Source organism: Excalfactoria chinensis, chromosome Z (assembly GCF_039878825.1).
Source record: "Excalfactoria chinensis isolate bCotChi1 chromosome Z, bCotChi1.hap2, whole genome shotgun sequence".
Taxonomy (NCBI): domain Eukaryota; kingdom Metazoa; phylum Chordata; class Aves; order Galliformes; family Phasianidae; genus Excalfactoria; species Excalfactoria chinensis.
This window is the reverse complement of record NC_092857.1, coordinates 1,943,816-1,965,524: the sequence shown is the minus strand read 5'-3', so window position 1 is coordinate 1,965,524 and position 21,709 is coordinate 1,943,816. Positions and strand designations below refer to the sequence as shown.

The 21,709-nt window shown below is 43.5% G+C and overlaps 1 protein-coding gene across 1 annotated transcript in view; it reads right to left on the bottom strand.

The window, feature by feature from the left end:
* LOXHD1 (lipoxygenase homology PLAT domains 1) overlaps positions 1 to 21,709 on the bottom strand; it is a 133,283-nt gene that overhangs the window by 8,531 nt on the left and 103,043 nt on the right. Inside the window, exons 35-37 of the mRNA XM_072359178.1 lie at positions 19,595 to 19,712; positions 14,250 to 14,427; positions 9,010 to 9,195 (exon numbers count right to left, since the gene is read on the bottom strand). Coding sequence (XP_072215279.1) covers positions 9,010 to 9,195; positions 14,250 to 14,427; positions 19,595 to 19,712 — 482 coding nt within the window. The remainder of the gene's footprint in view (positions 1 to 9,009; positions 9,196 to 14,249; positions 14,428 to 19,594; positions 19,713 to 21,709) is intronic.

Below are 21,709 nucleotides of genomic sequence, written 5' to 3'. Positions count from 1 at the left end.
CCATCAAAACTTTCGTTAAAAACGGTTCAGGATGAAAAGAAGGAAAACATCCCAGCATTCTCCAGTGAGAGACATCAGTGGCTGAGGACTGTGATGGAATACATCGATGATTAGTGAACAACTTGACTGGGGCAGGATTAGCGCTAAGCAGCAGTATCAGGAGAGGGCTGAAGAAGACCTGACCGCTGTCCTTCTGCTTCTCCACTCCTTCTCAGCAGGACAGCAAAAACCTGCACTTTTATCATGTGGAGAGATGATGTAGGGCTGACTTTCCGGCATGTATTGGGGTTGAGGGCAAAACAAGAATAAAGTGCAGCTTAGCTGGTGTTCCCTGCAAAAGAGGAATTTATCAGCTTTTATCATCATGACCTTCAGTGCCACAGCACTAAACTTTATCTAAAAGCAGATATGAACATCAAAGGATTTATGTGGAGCTGAAGAAATTATTCTGCCTTACCAGACAAAGTGCTATTTTTTTTCTTCTCTCAGACTGGGAAAAATATATTTAAGGTATTTTTGATCTAGAAAAAAAAAAAATTAAAATCTAGTTATGCACAGAGTTTAAATGTGGGAATTTGTGGACGTAGTTCTGTGTGCCAATGGGCACAACAGTGGAAGGAGAAGAACGCAATTGCAGGACTCCTTTTCAGGTCATGAAGTCCAGCTTAGGATTTCTATCCCTGCATAGCATTTGTAGGGCAATGAGCTTAGAGACCCTAAACCTAACCTGAAAATCAATAAGAAAGGGAAGTACATCCCATGTGGATATAATCCCCAAGGCCTCGGTTCCTCATGCTGGATGGCTTATAGATAGGCATCAGCCAAGAAGTGGGGAAGAGAAGCCAGAAAGGAGTGTGGGCACTGCCAAGGATGATCCTTGGCCACTGCTTGCAAAACATGAAGAATTTGGAGAATCCCTACAGCGATGTTATCAGTCTTTTCCCTGGGTGCCAAGATAGCATTGAATGATGGATCCTGCTGTTCCACAGTCAGACCATCACCCAGGTTCCATCACTTGCAGAAGAGCCAGTACAGATCTGTTTGCATCCCTCTGGGGCACCTTGACCAACAGTACCAGGATTACAGGGCTCAGGAACAAGTCAGTAGCAAAAATTCCTCAAAAAATATCACGAGTTTTTCTGCAGACTTCAGGACAGACCAGGCTCACTCCATCACTGAGAAGACAGGAAGAAATAACAAATAGCTGAGCAGCTCCCATTTGATTCTGCAGGTTTTGGTCTTCAGTATGGCTGGAGACAGTCCACTATCACCATAACAAATGTTCAGTGTTTGCAACAAAAGGAGCTCCACTCCAGGCCTGCTTAGTTGCCATCAAAATCCCCAGCAGCAGTCCTGCCCTAATGAAACCTACGGCTGTGCTGTGTCAGCCCCTTAATGGTCTGCAGTTGGAAGTGACATTTTCGATAGCATGCAAAACATTTCAGATGTAATTAGAGGAGGAGAAGAGCTTTGGGGAAAACAGAATCGTTTTACTTGCTTGACTATGGCAGTTGTATAATTTAGTGTCATGTAGGGAACAGCATTCTTTTCCCCAAGTGTCCCTATCCAAAAAAGCAGCAAGTTGTCCTATTTATCTCCCTTTTCTAAAGAGCACAACCTGACAGCTGAGTGATGCTGGGCAGGGGTCCTCCATGCATATCTGCAGAGTCTTCATGGGTGCACCTCGCTTTTTCCCAGGCAATGCTGAAGGCTCACACTTTTACTGATGTTAGAGAGAGAGCTTGGACTGTGAGCTCTTTGTCCTGCATTTCTACACTGATGAGCACCATGGGGATGCTTTTAGAAGTAGTGGACACAAACAATTAAGGTATCTGTTCAATTAAAGAGAACTCCAACTTGCAGCCTCAGAAGTCTCCTTTGCGTCTCTTGGGAACAGCCTCCACTTGCCCCAGACAATATTCACCCCTATGATATTAAGCTATTCTGACACATGCAGAACCATTTGCTGAGGATGGGAGAAAAGGAATGAAAAAGACCCACGTGGTAGTGAATATTCCAGGAACCTGATTCATATCCTTGCTGTAGTGAATATGAGCTACTCCTTGTGAAATAGGACCTAGTGGAATCAAATCCCTGCTGACAGACCAGGGACTTAATAACATCCAGGCTGGAATACACTGCCCGTGGAAGTGAAACTCCATCCCCTGTGGCTCTATTTAATGATTTTCTGTTCTACCCTCTCTTTTTTTTTGCAACACATCTTTAGTTTCGTTTTGGAAGTGGTTGATAACATTGATCAAGGGTAATAATAGAAACATGAAGCTTGGGAAAAGGTCCCCAAGATCTCCCAGCCCAAACCCAACCCATCCTCACCATACACACTGACCATGTCCCCAAGTGCCACATCGTTACAATTATTGAATACCTCTGGGGTCAGTGACTGTACCGCCTCCCAGGGCAGCCTGTGCCAGTGTATTACCAGTCTTTAGAGAAGAAATTTTTCCTAATGTACAAACTGAACCTCCCATGGCACAACCTAGGGCCATTTCTTCTCATCCTATTGCTTTTACCTGGGAGAAGAGGCTGACCACCACCTTGCTACAGCCTCCTTTCAGCCAGCTGTAGAGAGTGATAAGGTCTCCCCTGAGCCTCCTCTTCTCCAGATGGAACAATCTCAGGTCCCTCAGCCTCTCCCCATAACATGGGTGCATCAGACCCCTCACAGATTCAGTGCCCTTCTCTGGATACACTCCATGGTCTCAGTGTTCTTCTTGTAGTGAGGACACAGCAATGAGGCATGGCCTCACCAGAGCTGAGTACAGGGGGGATTATCACCTCCTGGTTCTGCTGACTATGAGCCTCCTTCTCTGGAGAAATACAAGATCTGCCTGGATTCCTTCCTGCTCAGCCTACTGTAGGGAACCTGCTTTAGCAGGGAGTTGGATTTGATGATCTCCAGGAGTCCGTTCCAGTTCCTGTGATTCTATGACAGTTGTCCTTACTGACATTGAGGTTCCCTTAGGAGTAAAAGAAAAGCTCTACTTGGGACACTGAGTGCTCAGGGACCAGCAGACAACGGCTGCTGCCCAGCCACCCAACAAATGCTGCTCAGCTCCCGACTCCGTTCTTTTTCCTTTTGCTCTTCAAATGTTCTGAAACAAAGAGTAATGAACATTACAAATGCAGTTCATTGGCCTTGTGTCCTATGGCATTATTTATCCCCTGCCTGGTTAGGTGGCTGTCCATCCTTATGCCCCAGCATGTGAGATGTCACCCAGAAAGTGGTGGGAGTTTGGAGAGCCAGGTTGCTAGGAAGGGAACATTAATTACGAGGTGTTGAAGTCGCAGCATCTAGCTTTGCGTTGGTACACCTCAAAACACTTTAAGAAGGTGAATAATTTTTATCCCTAATTTACATAATTGAAAATGAGGCAGAGGGATGTGATTCGCACAAGGTCATTCAGCAAGTCAGCGGCAGGAATAAAAATAGATGCATTTGTGCATCTCTCCTTGAGGATCACGGGAGCTCACACCACAACATTTCTCATCAGAGCAGACATGCAATGCAAAACCTCTCACAACCTTTTGATGAAGCAAATGCTTAACGCTTGGGACAGCTTTAGAAAACAGATTTCTTGCTTCCCTCCTGAGCTGCCTGCGCAATGTGTTCAGTGCAAGATTTGAATCAGGGCAAACCCAGCAATAAATTAAAACAACAGCAAACAAGCACACATCTTGCTGATAAACTACTCCAGCGCAACAACTCCTAACAGCTCAGAGTGAATATATAATGGTTTCTCAGAGAATATTCCTGTGACTGAAGCATATTTTGTGTTTTATAGAAGTGTATTTGATGCAAAAGCTTTTAATGAGGGTGCGGGATAATTTGTCACCGAGAAAAGCAAGGGAGGTTTGTAGCAAAATGATTGTATGGAACTGGTATTTTTACAGATGCTAGCTGGTCTGGTGGCTTCTTTGCACTCTGTAGTAAATGGTTACAGGAGACTGGGAAGCAACGAATGACTGGGCAAGGTCAACACTGAAGTATCTGAAGTATCTGAAGTGTCTGCCTTCCCTTGTAGAGAGAGGAGAGAGTTTTGTTTGTTTTTGCTTAAGAGAGATTTGTTTCCTTATATGCTTTTTTATTTGTTTTAATGTCAAATCTAGGCTGTGAGATTTCTGCTCTTTCTTCTGATTCTACTGTGATGACTGTAGCATACTTCTGTGCTAAGGCATTGCGCCATAAGGAAGAAACTAGATAACCCTTAAAGGTCCCTTCCAGCTCGAAGGATTCTAATCTTGCCATTGCAGGGTCTGTGCTGGGGTCTCCTGAGGGCCAGTTGTGGATTTGGCAATCTGAAGGACTGAAGCAGCCGCACCACAGCTGCTAACATCCTACATGGTTCTGCAGCCTGTGTGCAAAGTGACGCCTTGCCTGACTTCAGCCCATGCAGAAAGGGGCAGGGTTTGGAGTTGTCTTTCTCTCTACTGAGAGCCATCAACAAAGCAAGGGGATGGAGCAGTCTTCTCTCCTCAAGCAGCTTTACGCATCGGTTTCTCTTCCTTTTTCTTTTTACTTAAAGCAAAAACTACTCAGCAAATCTGCCCCGTGGACCAGCAGATTTATGAATGAGCAGGCAAGCGCTGAAAGGAAGGCTTAAATATGACCTTTCCAAGTCTGATAGCTGAGCCAATCCTTGGAGAGGGCAGAAAAGCAGATATTTAGTTTTCTTTTAATAACTTGTGCTCTACCAGTGCCCCAAAGGCTTGGAATCATGTCTGTGGATTGCAAAAACTCATCCCTGGATGTGCAGCGTGCTGTAAGTGCAAAACCCACTCAGTTTCTGAGCTGGCCCTAGATTCTGCTCCTGAAAAGGCATTTCCTTCAGAGAAAGAAAAGGAAAAACATGGACAGATGCAGTGATGTTTCTGCACTGTATCCAGCTCAAGAAAGGTGAATAAGAGACCTCCTCCTTTGGAAGATGTGCCCAAAAGGAGTCACTGGGGCATTAAGGCTATTTGAAACTCAATCAGACAGTGTCATAGCTGATGTAACTGGGGGAAGCACTTTGTTGAGCCACAGAAGTTGGGCTTCACAGCACTGTTGTTTTCTTCCATCTTTGCTTCTCTAATAACACAGAGAAGTCTGGTTTGTCCATAATTAGGCTGTTTCTGGCTCCTCTTGGCTGATGGCAACAGGGATAATCAAGAATCTGAAATTAATGACATTAGAATGACTGTTTATCATCTGGGTTGAAATCTACTCAGGCAGATGAGGGAGCCAGATCCAGATTTCCCACATCCCCCTGCTGCAAAGAGAAAATATCAATAATTAAAAATATATATATATAAGTATATAAGTTTTATAGGTAAAAAATGTCATTATCGAGATGCTGCAAAACTTTAAGTCATTCTTCCAGAATGGTGATTTGGTCCTTAAATAGGAGAAAAAAAAAAAAAAAAAAAAAAAAAAGATAAATACATTTAGAAAGCCAGCTTTTCTACAGACATGCTGATACCAATCTTGCATAAATGTAGAAGTAAATGAATGCAGATATGAGAAAATACATAGTGCCTATCTGAGATCAGGAGATGGGGAGTCTGGAGGCAATTACATTTGCTCAGGAATTCTGAGTATATTAGATTGAACATCAGTATCTCAAAGTGAACGGGGCAGGATAAAAAGACGTGGAGCAAAACAAAGCTAAGATTGGTTTTCATCAGTTCATTGTCACCAGGCATTGCTGGTGAGCTTTGAGCATCTGGAAGTCAAGAACAAGGTCTCTGAAACTGCAGTTGCAAAGTCTCTGAGCTGCCTGTCTGCAGATGAGCACTGACCTCCTCCCTCAGTTCTACAGAAGTCAGAGGATTGCACGGGGACTTCTTTTGTGTTTTATTTCTCAGATGGAGATGCCAAGTGGTGGGTTTGGTGGGGAAGATGACATTAAAAGCATTAAAGCGGGACTATAAAGCCAGCATTCTGACATGTTTTTTTTTTCCAGAGAAGACAAACAGCATTTATGTTTTAAAGACCTTCTGACAGTTTTTGCCATCGCAATTACTGTCTCTTCAACTGCAAACAGCCCGGTACAGTCTGATCTCAGTGAAAAGATAAACAAAACGAACAGGTAGCAAATCCACTGCAGCAGAGCTTTGCTCGTGAGACTGAGTGCTAAGCTGGATTTCATGGCAAAGCCATCACACTGGGCCAGTTCTTTGAACATATGTTATGCCCAGATGGGGACCATCCCATTCACTTATTGCTGGGACCGGGTTATGATTCTATGTTTGAAAGAAAAAGAAAACATACTGGTTAGCTGTTCTCTTAAGCAGCCCGTGGGATAACACCTGATTCAAGCCAGGCTTATGCTGCCATTAAAGCTAATTACCAAGAAATTTAGGAAAAGAACCTCACCCATATTTCAAGCATTCAACATGTGAGGTGCAAAGGAATGGTCCACTACAAGGCTGAGTTTTCTACAGAGCATTGGCAGAGAATCATGTAGTTCAGAATTAGTAAGGAATGAGTAGAAGTTGTTGCTCAAAACTAATGGTAAATAACAGCACATCTCTGTTTAATACCCAGAGTCCCCCAAGCATCTGATAAGAACCATACATGACCCTTGGCCCCTGACCTCACTACTTCTATCCAAAATAAACAAGACAGGAATTTCTAACCACTGACAAAGCCAATCTATTAAAAAAATACATATAGAGCATAGAATAGTATGTAAAGAACATCTATAGTCTGGAATCCTAGCAGTAATAAATACTCTACCCACCCAAAAAACTGTCATGCTGCATTGTGTGAAGCTGTAGATAGGATATGCCTTGCACATGACTAACGCAAGAACAATGAAGACAGCATGTGGTATGACTTAAACTATAGCTGTCCTTCTTACTGAGGAGAAAAGCAACTACATTTATGCTGAATGAATCCTTAGCGTGTTGTTTGTCCAAGGCATAAACCTACATTCAACTTGGCTTGGTAAAACACTATGCACTATTTTTTACAAATGGAGAACAGTGATTTAAGAGAAATAAGGGAAGAGAATATGAAATTGCAATGTGTATTTTTTATAAATATGAACTATTTTTCTCAGGTTCTGGACACATGATGTTCTGCTTTAGTTGGCTTGCGGTGACTGTCTGGCAACATATTCCACCAAAACCAAAATTAAATGAATTGAAGCAATTTACTGATTGGTCTAGAGGAAGCTCTGTAGCCTTCCTTCACCACCAACAGTATGAAGATAGCATTACCATAGTTCAGGTGCATGGTGGTTTCTCCCCAGTCTATATTAATAAAACCAACAGTGGCAAGGAGAAGATGAACACCTGCCCGTGGCACTGAGGTTGGAACTCAATGATCTTCACAGTCCCTGCCAAATGAAGCCATTCTAGTATTCATTCTAACAATGATCACTTGTTCAAAAAGGAAAGGCAGTGATGCAAGATAAAGGGGAGTTGCTCATTGTGAAGCAGAGAGCAGACCCACTGGACACAAGACCAGGGGATGCCATGGGTGCTGAATGTCTCCTGAAAAGCTTGAACAAGCCCTTCAATGAGCAAATTCACTGCAAGTTACTTAACAGACAGAAATGATATCCAGCTCAGTAGATGCCTTGAGCTACGTGTAGTGAAATGCGGTGGATGCAGCAGGATTACACACGCTCGCTCAGTTCCTTCACCTCCTCAGGCACCCAATGATTGTTGCTGTTGAAAACAGCTGCTGGGCTTGGCAGACCCTTGGCCTGACCTGGTTCTTGCCTTCTGTGTCCATTCCCATGCCTGCACCCTAAAGACCAGCTCTGATCTGGTGGGCATGTTTTGTTCCATTTGCTTGACCAATGCCTGGGGAGCCATGAGGTCTCTTAAGGGGAATGCTCTTTCTATACATTTTTACTGATAATATATTTAAAGAGGAATCTGCAAGTCTGTGTTGATTTCTTGCTGCTCTTGGAATGACACCCAAACCACGTGTGCAACACGCAGGGACGTTTGTTTGCTGAGATAAAACTCTGGTGGGTATTCTGACAGCCCTTTCCATCTCAGCATCTGAACAGCAGATTCAAAGAACAAGTGTTTTGGCAACTGAATTCAGATTAAATCAGCTCTCCAACCACCAAGTTAAAACCAGCCCATGGGTCTCTGGGAGCCGTCAAACTTCATGTCTGGGTTGCAGCAAGGGCCAGCTGTGAGCAATGCATTCATTGTTACTGCAAAATCATCCTCTTCAGCTGAAGAAACTAGATGGGCAGGCTTGAGAGATGTCATCACAGCAGTGTGGTGTGTGTGTTTGTTACAAGATGCTATCTGGGACCCGAATAACAACACAAATGACTGAGCTACTGCTGCCGCTTATGAAACCAGCTGGGGTGTCCAGCAACAGGGAAATGTCAGCATCTCTCAGCAGGGCTCTGCACACCCTCTGTGTGATGCATTGATTTTAATAAAGACAGACACAGATCTTCATTTCTATCTTACACAGCTCACCATGCTATACCAGGCTGCATTACCCTGTGTGTCGGTGTCAGGCTGATTAAATTGCTGGGAAGGTGCCATAGTGGCCTGTGACAAAACTATTTCATTAGTAGAGCTGCTGTGCTGGTATGCCTGTGTTTCAGAGGGGGTATCACTGTCTAAGCTGCAGCACTGGCTGAACTGGGGACACGTTAGAGCAGAACATACAGCAACACACAGGAACGGAATCATGGAATCATAGAATCATTAATGTTGGAAAGGACAACTGTGATCATCACATCCAACCATCAGCCCATCACCACCATTACCTCTCAAAGAACCATTAGGACTGGAAAAAGACACTGTGATCATCAAACCCAACCATCAGCCCACTGAATCTCCTGCACGAAGGGAGGGTGTCTAGGCAAGTTGGGCCACAAGGTCCCAGTATGACCCTTGGGTTACTCAGTCTGCAGCGGAACTGGGAATTGTCCTCAACTTGCCCCATGGCTACAAAGGGAGCTGCCCTCCTGGCAGGTTTTCCCAATGATTGCCCCTCTGCACCCTACACCTCACCACCCTGACCTTTGTTGTCATGCCATATTCGCACTTTGCAGAGATCTCCCAGGCTCAGCATGTCAGGGAAGTTGAATTCATCCATCTGGTTCCGTTCAAACTTGTTAGACTTGTTGGACTCCTTCAGAGCAAGGGTCCCGCTGTCCCCATTCTCCCCAAACAGAATCAAGGACACGTTGGCGTCGGTGCCAGCTCCTGGAACAGATAGCAAGGTGTGTTGTCACGAGACATCCTGCCACACAGGGCTGGAATCAACCTCCAGATGCTCATAAATGGAGGCACTGAGGGTGTCTGGAACACAAACACAGCTGGATTACTTTGACTTGCTTTCAAGGTAAGGACACTGTGCTGTTATCAACACGAATATTTGCTCCTAATGGATTTGAAAGCAAAATACAGATTAACAGCCAAAATGCTGTGGCATCCTGCAGCCATTCTCCCTTTCCCACAAGCCTTTTTTCTAAGTTCCCATTTCTCAAAATATTCCTCAAGTTGAATCAAAGGGGGAAAAAAATGCTTTTTTTTTTTCTTCACAAGACTGTTGGGCACTCCAACAGCCCATCCCTCCTCATGTATGTGCTTGGAAAAGATGCACTTCTGAGTTAGTATTTATTACTGCTGCCCACATGTTGCAGAAGAAAAGAGATACACAGTCAATTTTCTTGACTTTTTGAGAATTCAAGGCCAAACCACCATATTTAATGAACTTATAAACATTTTAGTGAAGGCTTTATTGCAGCCTTATAGGGCACTATTTAAAATTCGAGCAAAAAACACCAACTATCATCTTATTTCCTTTTATTTTTTTGATGCCATCATGAGAAAGCAGATTTCGTAGAGAGAAATTTGTCTCCACGTGGGCAGATATTCATTGCTCTGTCAGAACTGAGGCTCTGGGATTTTGACAAATAAAAATGAGATCATCAAACCCAAAGCCAGCTTTCAGAGAAGCTCATCATCTGCTGCCCTTGGTTGGATATCCCTGCTTTGAGAACTCCTAAGTGCCTGCCAAGCCATTCCTTGTACAGCAGTGTCATAAATCCACTTTGGGCACACAGACTGTATTTGCCATTGCTCCATTCAAAACACTGTGCAGAGGCAAAGTCAGGGGAGCTTAAAACTTTCAGGGAAAGCCATCTCTTCCTCATAATAATTACATGAATATGTGAGGAAAAAAATCACCACTTTCCTTATAGGACTGAAAAAATACTTAAAGAAGGGGGAAAAAATAGGAAAGGAAAAAAATAAGAGGAGGAAAAGAGTCATTCAGAGTACAGGTAAAGCTACACTGTCCATGAGAAAAACTGCCTGTGTTAAACTGGGGTTAATTTTTAGCAGTTCCCTGGGAAGGACTTAGGAAGGAAGAGAAAGGATCAGGGATTCAGGCAGTTCATCTGGCAGCACCTTTTATGACACTAAAGATTGCTGAGGTGAGGAACAAAGAAGACTAAATTCCATTTCCTTACATGGAGGAGGCTTCCAATTAATGCGAGGTCTCAAAAAGCACAGAACCAACTGTTTCTTAGCTAAAACTTCCTGCCAGGAAGAACCTGATGGAGGCCTCATGCCGTGACATTTCTTTTGTGGGCAATTAGCAGAAGATGGAAAAGAAAAGAACAGAAACTGCTGAATCAATTCACCTATTTGGGTTTCTCTCCCATCCCCAAACTGTAAGAAAAAACTGACAAATGGAGGGAATGGAGGCAGTGTTGCTGCACAGGCCTTAGCTGGCGATGAGTGCGATGACCCATGGGTTGATGCTGGTGTCTGAGGGAATGAGCAGCACACTGAATGTCAGAACTCCAACCTGTATCGACACTGAGAAACTTGAGCAGTGGGCAAGCAGAGACCTCATGAAGGTCAGTAAGGAGAAATGCAGAGTTCTGCATGTGGGGTAGAACAAGCTCTGCGTGTGAAGGGGATGGGAAGTTTAAGAGGATCCAGAAGTTATCACAGCAACATTAATATTCAGGACAAACTTGATCTGACAGTAAGTTCTTAATATCCAGTGCAAGTCCCTTATTGGGCTGTGTCAGGAGAAGTGTGACGAGCAGCTGGAGGGAACATCTTATGCCCCATGATCAGCATTGAGGGGTCCCTACTTGAACCATTATGCCATTTTGAGTCTTCAGGTCAAGCGGGACAACAGGGGGAGCCCATCAGACGTTTGCCAAAATGGAAAGGTGCTGGAGCATATGGCCATCAGGAGAGGCCAAGGGAGATAAGCTTTCATGGGTGAGCAAGGGCACCTGTTAGTACATACAGGGAGTGATAGAATCATAGAACGACCCGGGTTGAAAAGGACCACAATGATCATCTAATGTCAGCCCCCCTGCTGTGTGCAGGGTTGCCAGCCTTCCCAGTACCCAGGGTACCAGGCTATCCAGTGCAACGTCCAGCCTGGAGCCACATCCATCATATCCATATCACATGATAGTAATTACAGGGTCATGTGCTGGGCATGTATATGTCAGACACCCCAAAGAGCCTCAGACACCCCAAAGAGCCACAGCCACAGATCGGAGCTGTGAAGGGGATGGTTGGACATTAGGAAAAAAAATCCTTTCTTGGTAAAATTGTTTGGGTCTGGAACTGGTGCCTGGGGAGGTCATGGTGACACCATACTGGAAGCATCCAGCATTCACACTAACCAATCTGACCTAGTGCTGGCATTAGTCCATTGAGGAGAAAGTTGCTTAAGGCCTCTTCCAATAAGAGTATCTATAATTTTATGATTGAACAGCTGCATCATTTTTGACCGAAGGGGATTTGAGTCATAGCCTTCTGAGGCCAAACAATGTCCTTCTTTTGTCTTAACAAAGCCATGGATACAGCACTTGGAACTGACAACAACTGTATTAAATTATGCAGTTTGTAGGCTGTAGCTGAGCTGACAACCTACTAATTAATCTTTTAACAGCAGAGATAAAAACCTCCTGCTTCGTTAATTCTTGGAAAATGTGAAAGCAATGTTTATTCTTTTTCAATCCTTATTGCATTACCATGTGTACGATGCTTGCATATAGAACACAGGAAAGCTGCATAGACTGAAATCAAAAGGCAAAAGTCTTTTTCTCTATTATAGAAAGCACCATCACGTATTCTGAATCCATTGCAGCCATGCCTGTGGGTCATACCTTGAAGAAAATCATCTTGTTCTTTATGTCTCTTACAAGATGAAAGGTAAGTCCAGGTCTTGCTTTAAACCAAAGATTCTCCATCCGACTTGGGATGTATCTGATGCAATGAGTTCTTCTTCCTCTTTCTGTATGTATAACAAGGGCTGCCAACTGAGTTACAGCTGGTGGCCTTTGAACTTTAAAAGAGAGAAGTCTGCCTACTTGCAGGAGGATCTTTTCCTCCTCCTCAAGTCTGAATGTTATACAAACATCCAAGCTGAATTACTTCTGAAAAGCCAAACTGTAACCCACTTTTTTGTTTAAGAAAAAAATGAAACAGGACTGCTGTTGTGTGTCTGATGGGGAAGAAATGACTGCTGTACAATTTTGGTGGGATTCATTTTCTCCAATTTAATCTGCCTAGACTAGTTTACTAGTCTAGATCCTGTCTGAACTTGATAAAGAGTGAGGGAGAGGGATGCTCCAGAGAATGCTGCAGCCCACTGGTTAGGACATCACTCCTATATGAATTGGCCATGCAGAATTTAGCCTTGAAGGAGTTCAGACCTAAGAAGGAGTTAATTTTTGGAATGACAAATAAATGAGACAAATCCTACCCCATGTTTTCTTTCTTTTCATGGCCTCTGATGGATGGGAAAGTTGAAAGCTTTTGAAGAGAAAACCATTATACCTTGGAATAAACATGGTTGATTCTATTCACAGTGGAGAAGTGCTGTCCCTAGGCAATATATAGTGTGTCAGGAGATGATATAACATGTTTGCACTAACCGTCAAGGATAAAAGGTCTTTTTCCTCAATTGGTTCAACCAGGAGTAATCATGGAATACACAAAGATGAAAGAGGAGAGATGGTTCATGACTTGCCCCCTCTTTAGATAAGCTGGATAAAGTTCAGCATGATGTCAGTGCTCTGTATGATCTAATCACAAACAGACTCCCTGAAACCTCTCTGTAATCTGCTCCTTCCTACTGGTTGTCACTGCTCATAATGAAATAAAATGCTTCATCATTAATACCCTTCATCTCTCATTCAATGAGAAGGGCAGAACTGTCTCCTGTTGCTGTCATCTCCCATTCTCCTCTCGTTTCCATTTCTATCGCCTTTGTGAGATGGGCTTGAATTTCATAAAAAGGTCATAGGAAGCCCTACCATTATATTAGGTGGATTGGCAGTCAGATAAACAAATCTCTCTTTTGTCTTTAGTATTTTACTAAGTTTTTCAGGCAAACAGCAGGCAGAGCAGATAGATAGATGAAAAATGGTGAGGCAGCACGAAGACACTTTGCCAGGAGGATTTTCATATTCTCTGTTCGAACCTCAGAAGCTGCATAAATTACTACTGGTAAATTGAAAAATAAAAATGAAAGCAGAGACAGGTAGAGATCAGGAGATGATCTGAGCACTGGGGTGGCAGAACTCCCTCAGAGGGTCAATATTTTAGACAAAGTCAGGGTGTGATCATGTTTGATGTGCCTCAGTCTGGCACAAGGCGGTTGTGGATGTGGCTGTAGCTTTCATTCAACAACCTGACAGAAGTCTTCATGAAAAGAGGCAACGATCCCAAGAAATGACATAGAAATTCCACTTCTTGGCTCTTGAAGCCATGCAGATTTTACCTCTTCTATTTGCATTTAGGGTTGTTATTTCACCGACTGAGATAAATGGTCTCAAAACATTTTAAAAAGGAGAGTGAATGATTGCTCTCCTCTTTGGACAAAGCAGGTGGTGCCAACAAAAACCCAGAGCCCACAAGCTCCTGGGTTGACATTAATGTGTTTGTCAATTCCATGTAATCAATGGAACTGACCTAAAAGGAAAAGGAGGCTCCTGACCACCTCAGCACTGTCTGGAAATAGATTCTTGTAAAGATTTCCTCAGAGGAAGTAGTGAGAAGTCAAGTATATAGGCCTTGTGCCTAAATATTTCATGCCCACTGCTTAGATGAGAACAGATCCCATAGAATAACACTGCTGTGATGAGCAGATAACCATAGTGTCTGTGTTGCATCTAGATTATGTTTTTTTCACATGATTTCAAATTATTTATGAGATGTTGCTAGAAACTGAGCTTCATACTAGAAAAGTCATAAAATATCCACCATGGACATACCTCCAATATCACTGGTTTTAACTTGAATAGTGTAAGTTGTGTCCTCCATCATCTGCTCATCGTTTATCATGGCTGGCATCTCACACACAAGACTTCCCTTGGCATTTTTCACCTTTGACAGCCAATCACCATATGTAAATGTGGCCACTTCCTGATTAGTCAGGTTCCTCATGACTATCTGCAAAGAGACAATGTCAAGGAAAAAGCATCAGATACAGTTTGAAGGAGGGGAGATATTAAACTTATGAGGTGAACAGCATGGTATAGCATGGGTAGAGTTTGGTCATAGATTGAAATCTGCAATTAGTTTCTCGGGGATCAACTGAGCTCACCCCTGCAGACAATATTTGCTGTGTTGAGCATTCGGGAGAAATGGTCATCTTAATATTGGACTTAATATTGGGGTAAAGTATAGGAAAAAATGTGCTCTCCTGACATGGACAAAGCTGTTTTCTAGGAAAGTCAGATATTTTCTGGATGTCTGTGTGGTATTAATGCAAAGGAAGAAGGAAAAAAAGAATTGCTAAAAGCCATTTTAGTTCTCCTGGAGTACATATTATCTTTCTTTCGCCCATCTCTTCTGTGCAAACCCACAGTAATCACTGCAGAAAAATGCAAACCAACTGCAAACAAGCTAAAGAAACACACAAGACAAATTAGGCCAACAGAATTTAAGGTTTCACATGTTTTTCCCTCTGTGAAAAAGTGACAGAACAAGCAACATGCAACAGATATTACTCATACTGCCTCATGTATCAGTGGAAGGATCTCAGATGCTGTGGTGTTAAGAACAGAATAAGAACCTGTTTAGAACAGGAAAGAGAGTTACTCCAGTAAATAGCAAAGAAAATACCCACCTTTCCATGTTTAACATTTGAGCTTTTCCCAGTTCTAAGTGGGTGTCAGCAGAGCATCAGTCTACTGAGAAGAGGGTGTTGCAATTGCCTACAGCAAGAACCTGGGAGTGCTTTGTCACTAAACTGGGGGAGTTGGAAGGAAGGGCTGCAATTTGTGTTACTGCCTAGCAAAAACACAAAGACCATACCCAAGTGAAGCAGTGCATCAACAAACACTGCTAAGGTCATGGAAACAAGAGCTCAGATGTGTCTGAGCTGAGAAGTGTGACCTGATATTAGGAAGGAAGAACCGTGGAATTGTGGTGAAATACCTTAAAAGAGACTCATGTTTAGTCTCTCTTCATGCTCCAAGCAGGGATAAACACAAGGCCATGTATAGATGAGCCTTGAGAACCTTCAAGTGTAGAGATTGCCCGCATCACGGGGCTGTACAACTCTTGATGCAGGTATTTCCCTTACATCCAATCAGGAGTTTTCCTTCTGCAACTTGCACAGCTGGCTTCATGCCCTCTGAGAAGAGGCTGGGTTCTGTCTGCAGACTCCTGTCAAGTTGCAAGGGATTGCAATTTACCTTTTTTTCTCCAGGCTTAAAATCTGGAGGTACCTCAGACTCTCCTGGAATGCCATACGCTTCACCCCCTGACTATCTCTCACATGCCAGCCTAAGACATTTATTAAAAAACCCTCAAATTCTGTCCTCAAACAGCAGTGTCCCAGTCTGCGCCCTTCTGTTGATCCTGGCTGAGCTGAGCTGGACCTTTCAGCAGTTCAAAAGAAGAAGATACTGGTCCGGGTTATAAGGAATGATTTTAAAGATGGCAGTGGATGTGCTGAAGCTGAAGCTGTAGCGATGCTGCTTGTGTGTTCTGTGGGCAGAACACTCATCTGGGGTTTTCTCTGTGATTGAGCACAGAATTATAATATCATAGAATCATTGGTGTTGTTGAAAAAGACCTCGAGGATCATCCAGCCCAACTGTTCACCTATCACCAAGATGCCCCCACTAAACCATATTCCTTAGTGCAACACCTAAACTCTTCTTGAACACTTCCAGGGACAGGTTGAGTCAGCCACCTCCTTGTGCAGACCATTTCAGAGCCTGACCACTAAGAGACAAATTTTTTCCTAACACCCAACCTGAAATCATTCCTGGTGAAATTTGAGGCCATTCCCATTTGCTAAGCAGGTACTACACACCAGCTTATGGAAGAAAGCTGGAATGTATGGGCTTCAAGGTCACGTCCAACTCAACCACTCTGCGATTCTATGTCATTCGAGGCATCTCTGCCTCTCTCAGAGGAACCACCATGCTCATTACAGGAGGCCTAGATAGTCTGGGAGAAGAGGCAGATGCCGAGCTGTGATTTGGGTCAAAAAAGTAATCTCAAGGAGCTGAGCTGGGGGTGATTTTGCTTTCTGTCTGTTCCTCAGAAGACTGAGATGCTGCTTAGAAATGAGACTGCTTCTTCATACTGCACAGAAGTTACTTTTTAGGATACCTAAATTTACTGTGGTCATCCCGCCTGCTTTTAAGGCAAAATATTATCACTAATTGCTCATGGATTTTAAATGGGCTGAGGAATGCCTATAAAGATGAAAAGAAGAAGTGGGAGCAGTATTAAAGAATAAGATGTTGATAACTTTCTTTGTAGCTGTGCAAATACTGTAGCTGCCAGGAACTTCAAGACAGCTCAAAATCAGTAGTGCACTGTATATCATGGAATCATTGTATAGTTTGAGTTGGAAGAGAACATCAAATGTCACCTAGTCCAGCCCAGCTGCAATAAACAGGGACATCTACATCTGTAACAGGAAGGTCTGATGTGTCCATTCATCTGATTTACCTCCAGACAGTCTTCTCCAAGCTGTGGTACCAAACAAGCTCCCCAGGGATTCACACCCTACTAATGTCAATGCAAGTACATTCTTGATTTCATCTCTAAAGACTCACTTTTTGTTATGGTTTTGTTGCATATCAGTAGTTTCACTTAATATCAGGGTCTTCTAACTAAAACTAAAAGACTTTGCACTGTGGCAAAGAGTGACAATCAGCTTCAGCTATAATGTATTGTCTTGAATTCTCTTAAGCTCCTTCATATAAAGGAAAAAGGATAAGGACAAAGTCTCATATCCAGGATTATTTGTTTGAATGCAATGCAATTAGAGTTTCATTAAGGCAGCTTCTTATCTCCCTGGCTTTGACAGCATGAAGTAGCATTAAAATTCCCAGGGAATCAGCTCTGCAGAATTCAACCATTTGGTCTGAATTCAACCACATTTGGACAAAGGGGTTTTCTGTTTGCAAAGTGGGACACCGCATCTATAAAATGCTGCACAGAGGTAGGCAGACACAACTACCTTTATCAATAATAGAATAAGCAACAATATTCACTCTACCCCAACACATCACTGACCCCATTTTGTTCCCTCTTGCTTTTAAGCTCCAGCATTGAAATCTTATTGCCACTTTTGGTGCCTTTAGAGTCTTTGGCTCCAAGTAAAGCTCATTGCTTTACTGAGATTCTGAATAAAATATCAATGTATTTAATCTAGATAGGGAAAAAAAAAAAAAAAAAAAAAAAAAAAAGACTGCTCCCTGCTCGTAAATTAAATCTTTTGGCAGTATGAAACATCATTGATAACTGATGTATTTTAATTGGCATTTATGCACTTGCATTTCAAAAGCAGCATAAGTTATGGCCAGCAAGCAGCGTACAAAAAGACTAATGCGAATTTAAAAGGTCATTTATTGTTATTTTAATAGAACAAGAAAACCGAGAATATTTTGTAAATAAATGGAGCAACAAATGGTTAATTAGGGGGTTGATAGCTTAATCTAGCTTCTCATTTCATTGTGCTAGTTAGCACTAACTGTGAACCATCTGTCTGAGAGTTTAGCACTACCCCCACAAGTATTTCATTATGCAGCTTTAATATGCACTTTTGACAGAAATGGAAATGGGCTCAGATCAGTTTTCATGTCACACCAAGCGACATAAGTTTTCAAGGCTGGAATACAAATCAGAGAACACAAATCCTTCCTCCCCTCCACCAGAGCACTCCCATCCGAGCTCCACTGCGTGCAATGCAAATGCTGTGTTTACCTTTGCAGGGAAGGTGGGAATGAAAACTAACAAATAAAGTTCTCTGCGTATCACTAGGATGCGGATACACGTGTCAGGAGGAGATCCTCTATTTCTTCAAGAAAAGCAGAAACTATCGGTACAGCATTCAAAGCCTATAAGATCTTTTTCCCAAGGAATGGCATTTATGGTCCAACTGTTGCTTCTGTAGAGCCATGAGGTCTATAAATCCATCAGCTGTGTCCACGTGGGAGAACCTTTTGTCCACAGCTCTGGAAAAGCCTTGCTGTGGGTGGGATAGTCCAGCAGGTTGTGTGTTAGAATGGATGGACAAAGCTGATGAGAGGAACATGGGGATAATCCTACCTGCCTTTGAGCTATTGCTAATTCATGGCTGTGGAATGCGTCTGCATGAATAAGCTTTGGATGAGTTCATTTTATATGACCACAATCTATAAAACTCAGGGGAAGATATAGGGGAAGTGGCAAAGTGGGGTGGACCATGATGACTGAATCAAAGCGGAGAGCAGGCTGAGTTATTCCTCAGGCACACGGAGAAAAATTGTGTGTCTGTGGCATCTATTTGGAAGACATATGCTGAAGGTCTAATGCTTCGGAAAGCTGCAAAGGAGCTGATGTGAAAAAAGTTAGAAGTGCTGGTGCTCAAGTTTAAGACAGCAGGGCAATGGAGTGAAGCTTTGTAGACCGTGGCAGGTGAACAGTGGCTCATCACTGGACTGGAAACTAGTGGCTGCCTGGGACCAGCGTTTAGAAACACATTATTTACGGGGAAATGAAGGATAGCTTTGGACTAGCAGAAAGGATAAAGGAACTGGGGTTGTGTGTTGAGCCATCTTTCTCTGTTCTCCTTGAGAAGGTAAGTTGTAGAAATCCAGCAGGATATCTCCTACAGAAACAGCATGTTAAATGAGCTCCGCAGAGATGCTCTCCTCCCTCAGTGACACCTGATGGTGTGGAATTGGCATGCCACTCCATCTCTACCTTAGAAATACAATGATCAGGCCCATAGCAAAGAAACTACGCTGTATGCCCAAACAAAAGTGCTGTTCAGACAGAGCTGGTGTCTGGGTAGGGAAGATTAAGGCAAGCATAGAGCCTTTTAGCAAGATAGGACACCAGGGAAAAATACAATCAACAGAAGCGGTTGGAGCCATTTTACACACGGTATTCAAAACTCAGGAAGAAAATGACGCTTTCCTTGTGCTAGCAGGAAAAGAAAGAAATCTGCCTGCATTATACATAAAGGGAAAGGCAGGGAAATGAGGCTTTGCTTGAGAGGATGGATTATCTGGACGAGTGCTCACTGCCTTTCTCCTCTTTCTCAAGCGTGGGGAGGCTTAACACAAGCAGGATGCACAGCAATGCGTGATGCAGAGCACATTACCCTCTCCAGGAACCAGTCAGGGCGCGTCCCCTTCGCATCTGTCCTGATCCTCATCTTCCTCAGGGGTGCGATATCGGCGATTTCCATGATGAAGCTGTCCTGTTGGCCTCGCTCAAATCTGGAGGGATTGAAAGACCAAGGAGGTTTCCTGCTGTCTCACCACGTCATCGCACCTCAATCCTCATGCAGCTCATGCTTTGCCAACAGCCTCTCATTAAAAGTTTATGAGTGCGTTTTATGGGACTTGAGCTCTCCTGCCCTGTGATCACCAGCTACTGTGCTTTTGGCAAGCTGTCTTGGCCCAGATTTGACAGGGATTCCTCCTCCCCTGGAAAATCAAGCCCGTATGTAGGTACCTGGAGCAGTTCCAGGCAGCCTGCTGCATGCATTACCATTCTGATTGCAACCAGAGCAATCAGGTTTCTGCACATCACCTTTCTCCCCGGCAGCTGCCCACATGCCTGCCCTTACCCCATCCCTAATGGAAGGCAAAGCAATTGTACTTAATCTTCTTTTGCTAAGATGCATCACATAACTTTGCTTTTGCTGCGGTGATAGACAGTAACTGCAGCTCAGCTAAATACGGCCACATGATTGCTAGCCAGCCCACAGCCCACCTTTAGTAACTGAAGACAAATGCTGTTAGAAAAGGGGCTCAAGCTGACCATCCCACCCCCTCTCCTGATTCTGGATTTGCAAACCAGCCACATCTTTGCTGAGAACTGAGGCGGGTTTTTATAATGCTGCTTCAAACTTCTTATCCTATGCTTGGCTGCTGTATACAGGCACCAGGAGGTGTGGGAACTGCTCATCCATAGCAATCAGCAGAAAGAAGGGAAAGGGGGAAAGCAGCTAACATATGCTTCCTGAAGAAGACATCACACTGGCCAGGACTGCCACTACTTTACCTCCCTCGTAACATCAATTGTGCCAAGAAGAAACTCTTGCTCCAGTGCGTGTGCTGCTTCAGGCTCAATAGTACTTGGTTTAGAATAAATGAATCTGCCAGCTTGGTCCCAAATACTCTGGCAGACTTGCTGCAAGCATGGGGATGGAAATCCACCCCTTGCTAGGCACAGGGCAGCCACATGCAGGGATCTGTCCAGCACCAGCATGGCCACTTGTTGAGATGTGTTGTGGTCCCTCTATTTGCAAAGAAAAAATCTCTTTGTGAGCAAGCAGCAGGGTGGGACCTGAATCATCTGAGTAATCTGGGGAGAGCTCTGCAAGATGTGGGCACTACCATAATGCAGATAAGCCAGAATGATGCTATCTGGTCCCTGGCACTGTACTCAGCCACCTACTGCTGTACAGTGCCAAAGCACAACGAAAAAAAAACATTCTTTTAGCAACCCCTGCTCAGATTACACCCTGCAGCATGAATGTGATTATCCTCACACCATTATCTGAGCCGCATGGATGCAGATGCTAGCAATAGGTTTTGGCTCAAGCCTCTCAGTTTTCATCCAGCACTGCTTCCCCTCCACTCCCAAAGGCATTTGGACAGGGTGTTCTAGTCCCAGTTCATGGTTATTAAAGGTTGTGTTAGCTCTCAGAAATGCTCCTCTCTTTGTTATTTGTCTTTGTGTGGTATTGGATACCAGGACAGCCCTTTTCACCATGAGAAAGAGAATGGGCTTTTGTGCCTGGATTGGACTGATTACTATTCCTGTGTCAAAAAAGGTGTGACCCTTCCAACCTGAATCGTCCCTTGGTTCTGTCACTGGTTTTCAGTGCAATCACTGTTGCTCAGAAAGACACAAAACCAAACCTTTCTGTAAGGCTGATACTCACCTGTCACTTCCTAGAAGTCATTGTATGAGATGGAAACAATTCCTAAAGGAACGAAGCAAGTGATCCGAGAGCATTTTTCTATCCTAAATTTATATGAACATGAAGTCCCCTCCAAATAAAATAAAATAAAATAAAATAACACAAAAATGGGAAGGAAAGAGGTACCAAGAGGAACTGTCTGGCACCTTGCCTTTTCTAGGACACTGAAGCATTTGTCTGAGGGATTTCATTAAGCTTTCCTACCATGTCTGCTCTTATAAATATTTCTATTGCCCAGAGGTCTTGGCAATAACAGTAATGTAGCGAAAATTGCTTTAAATC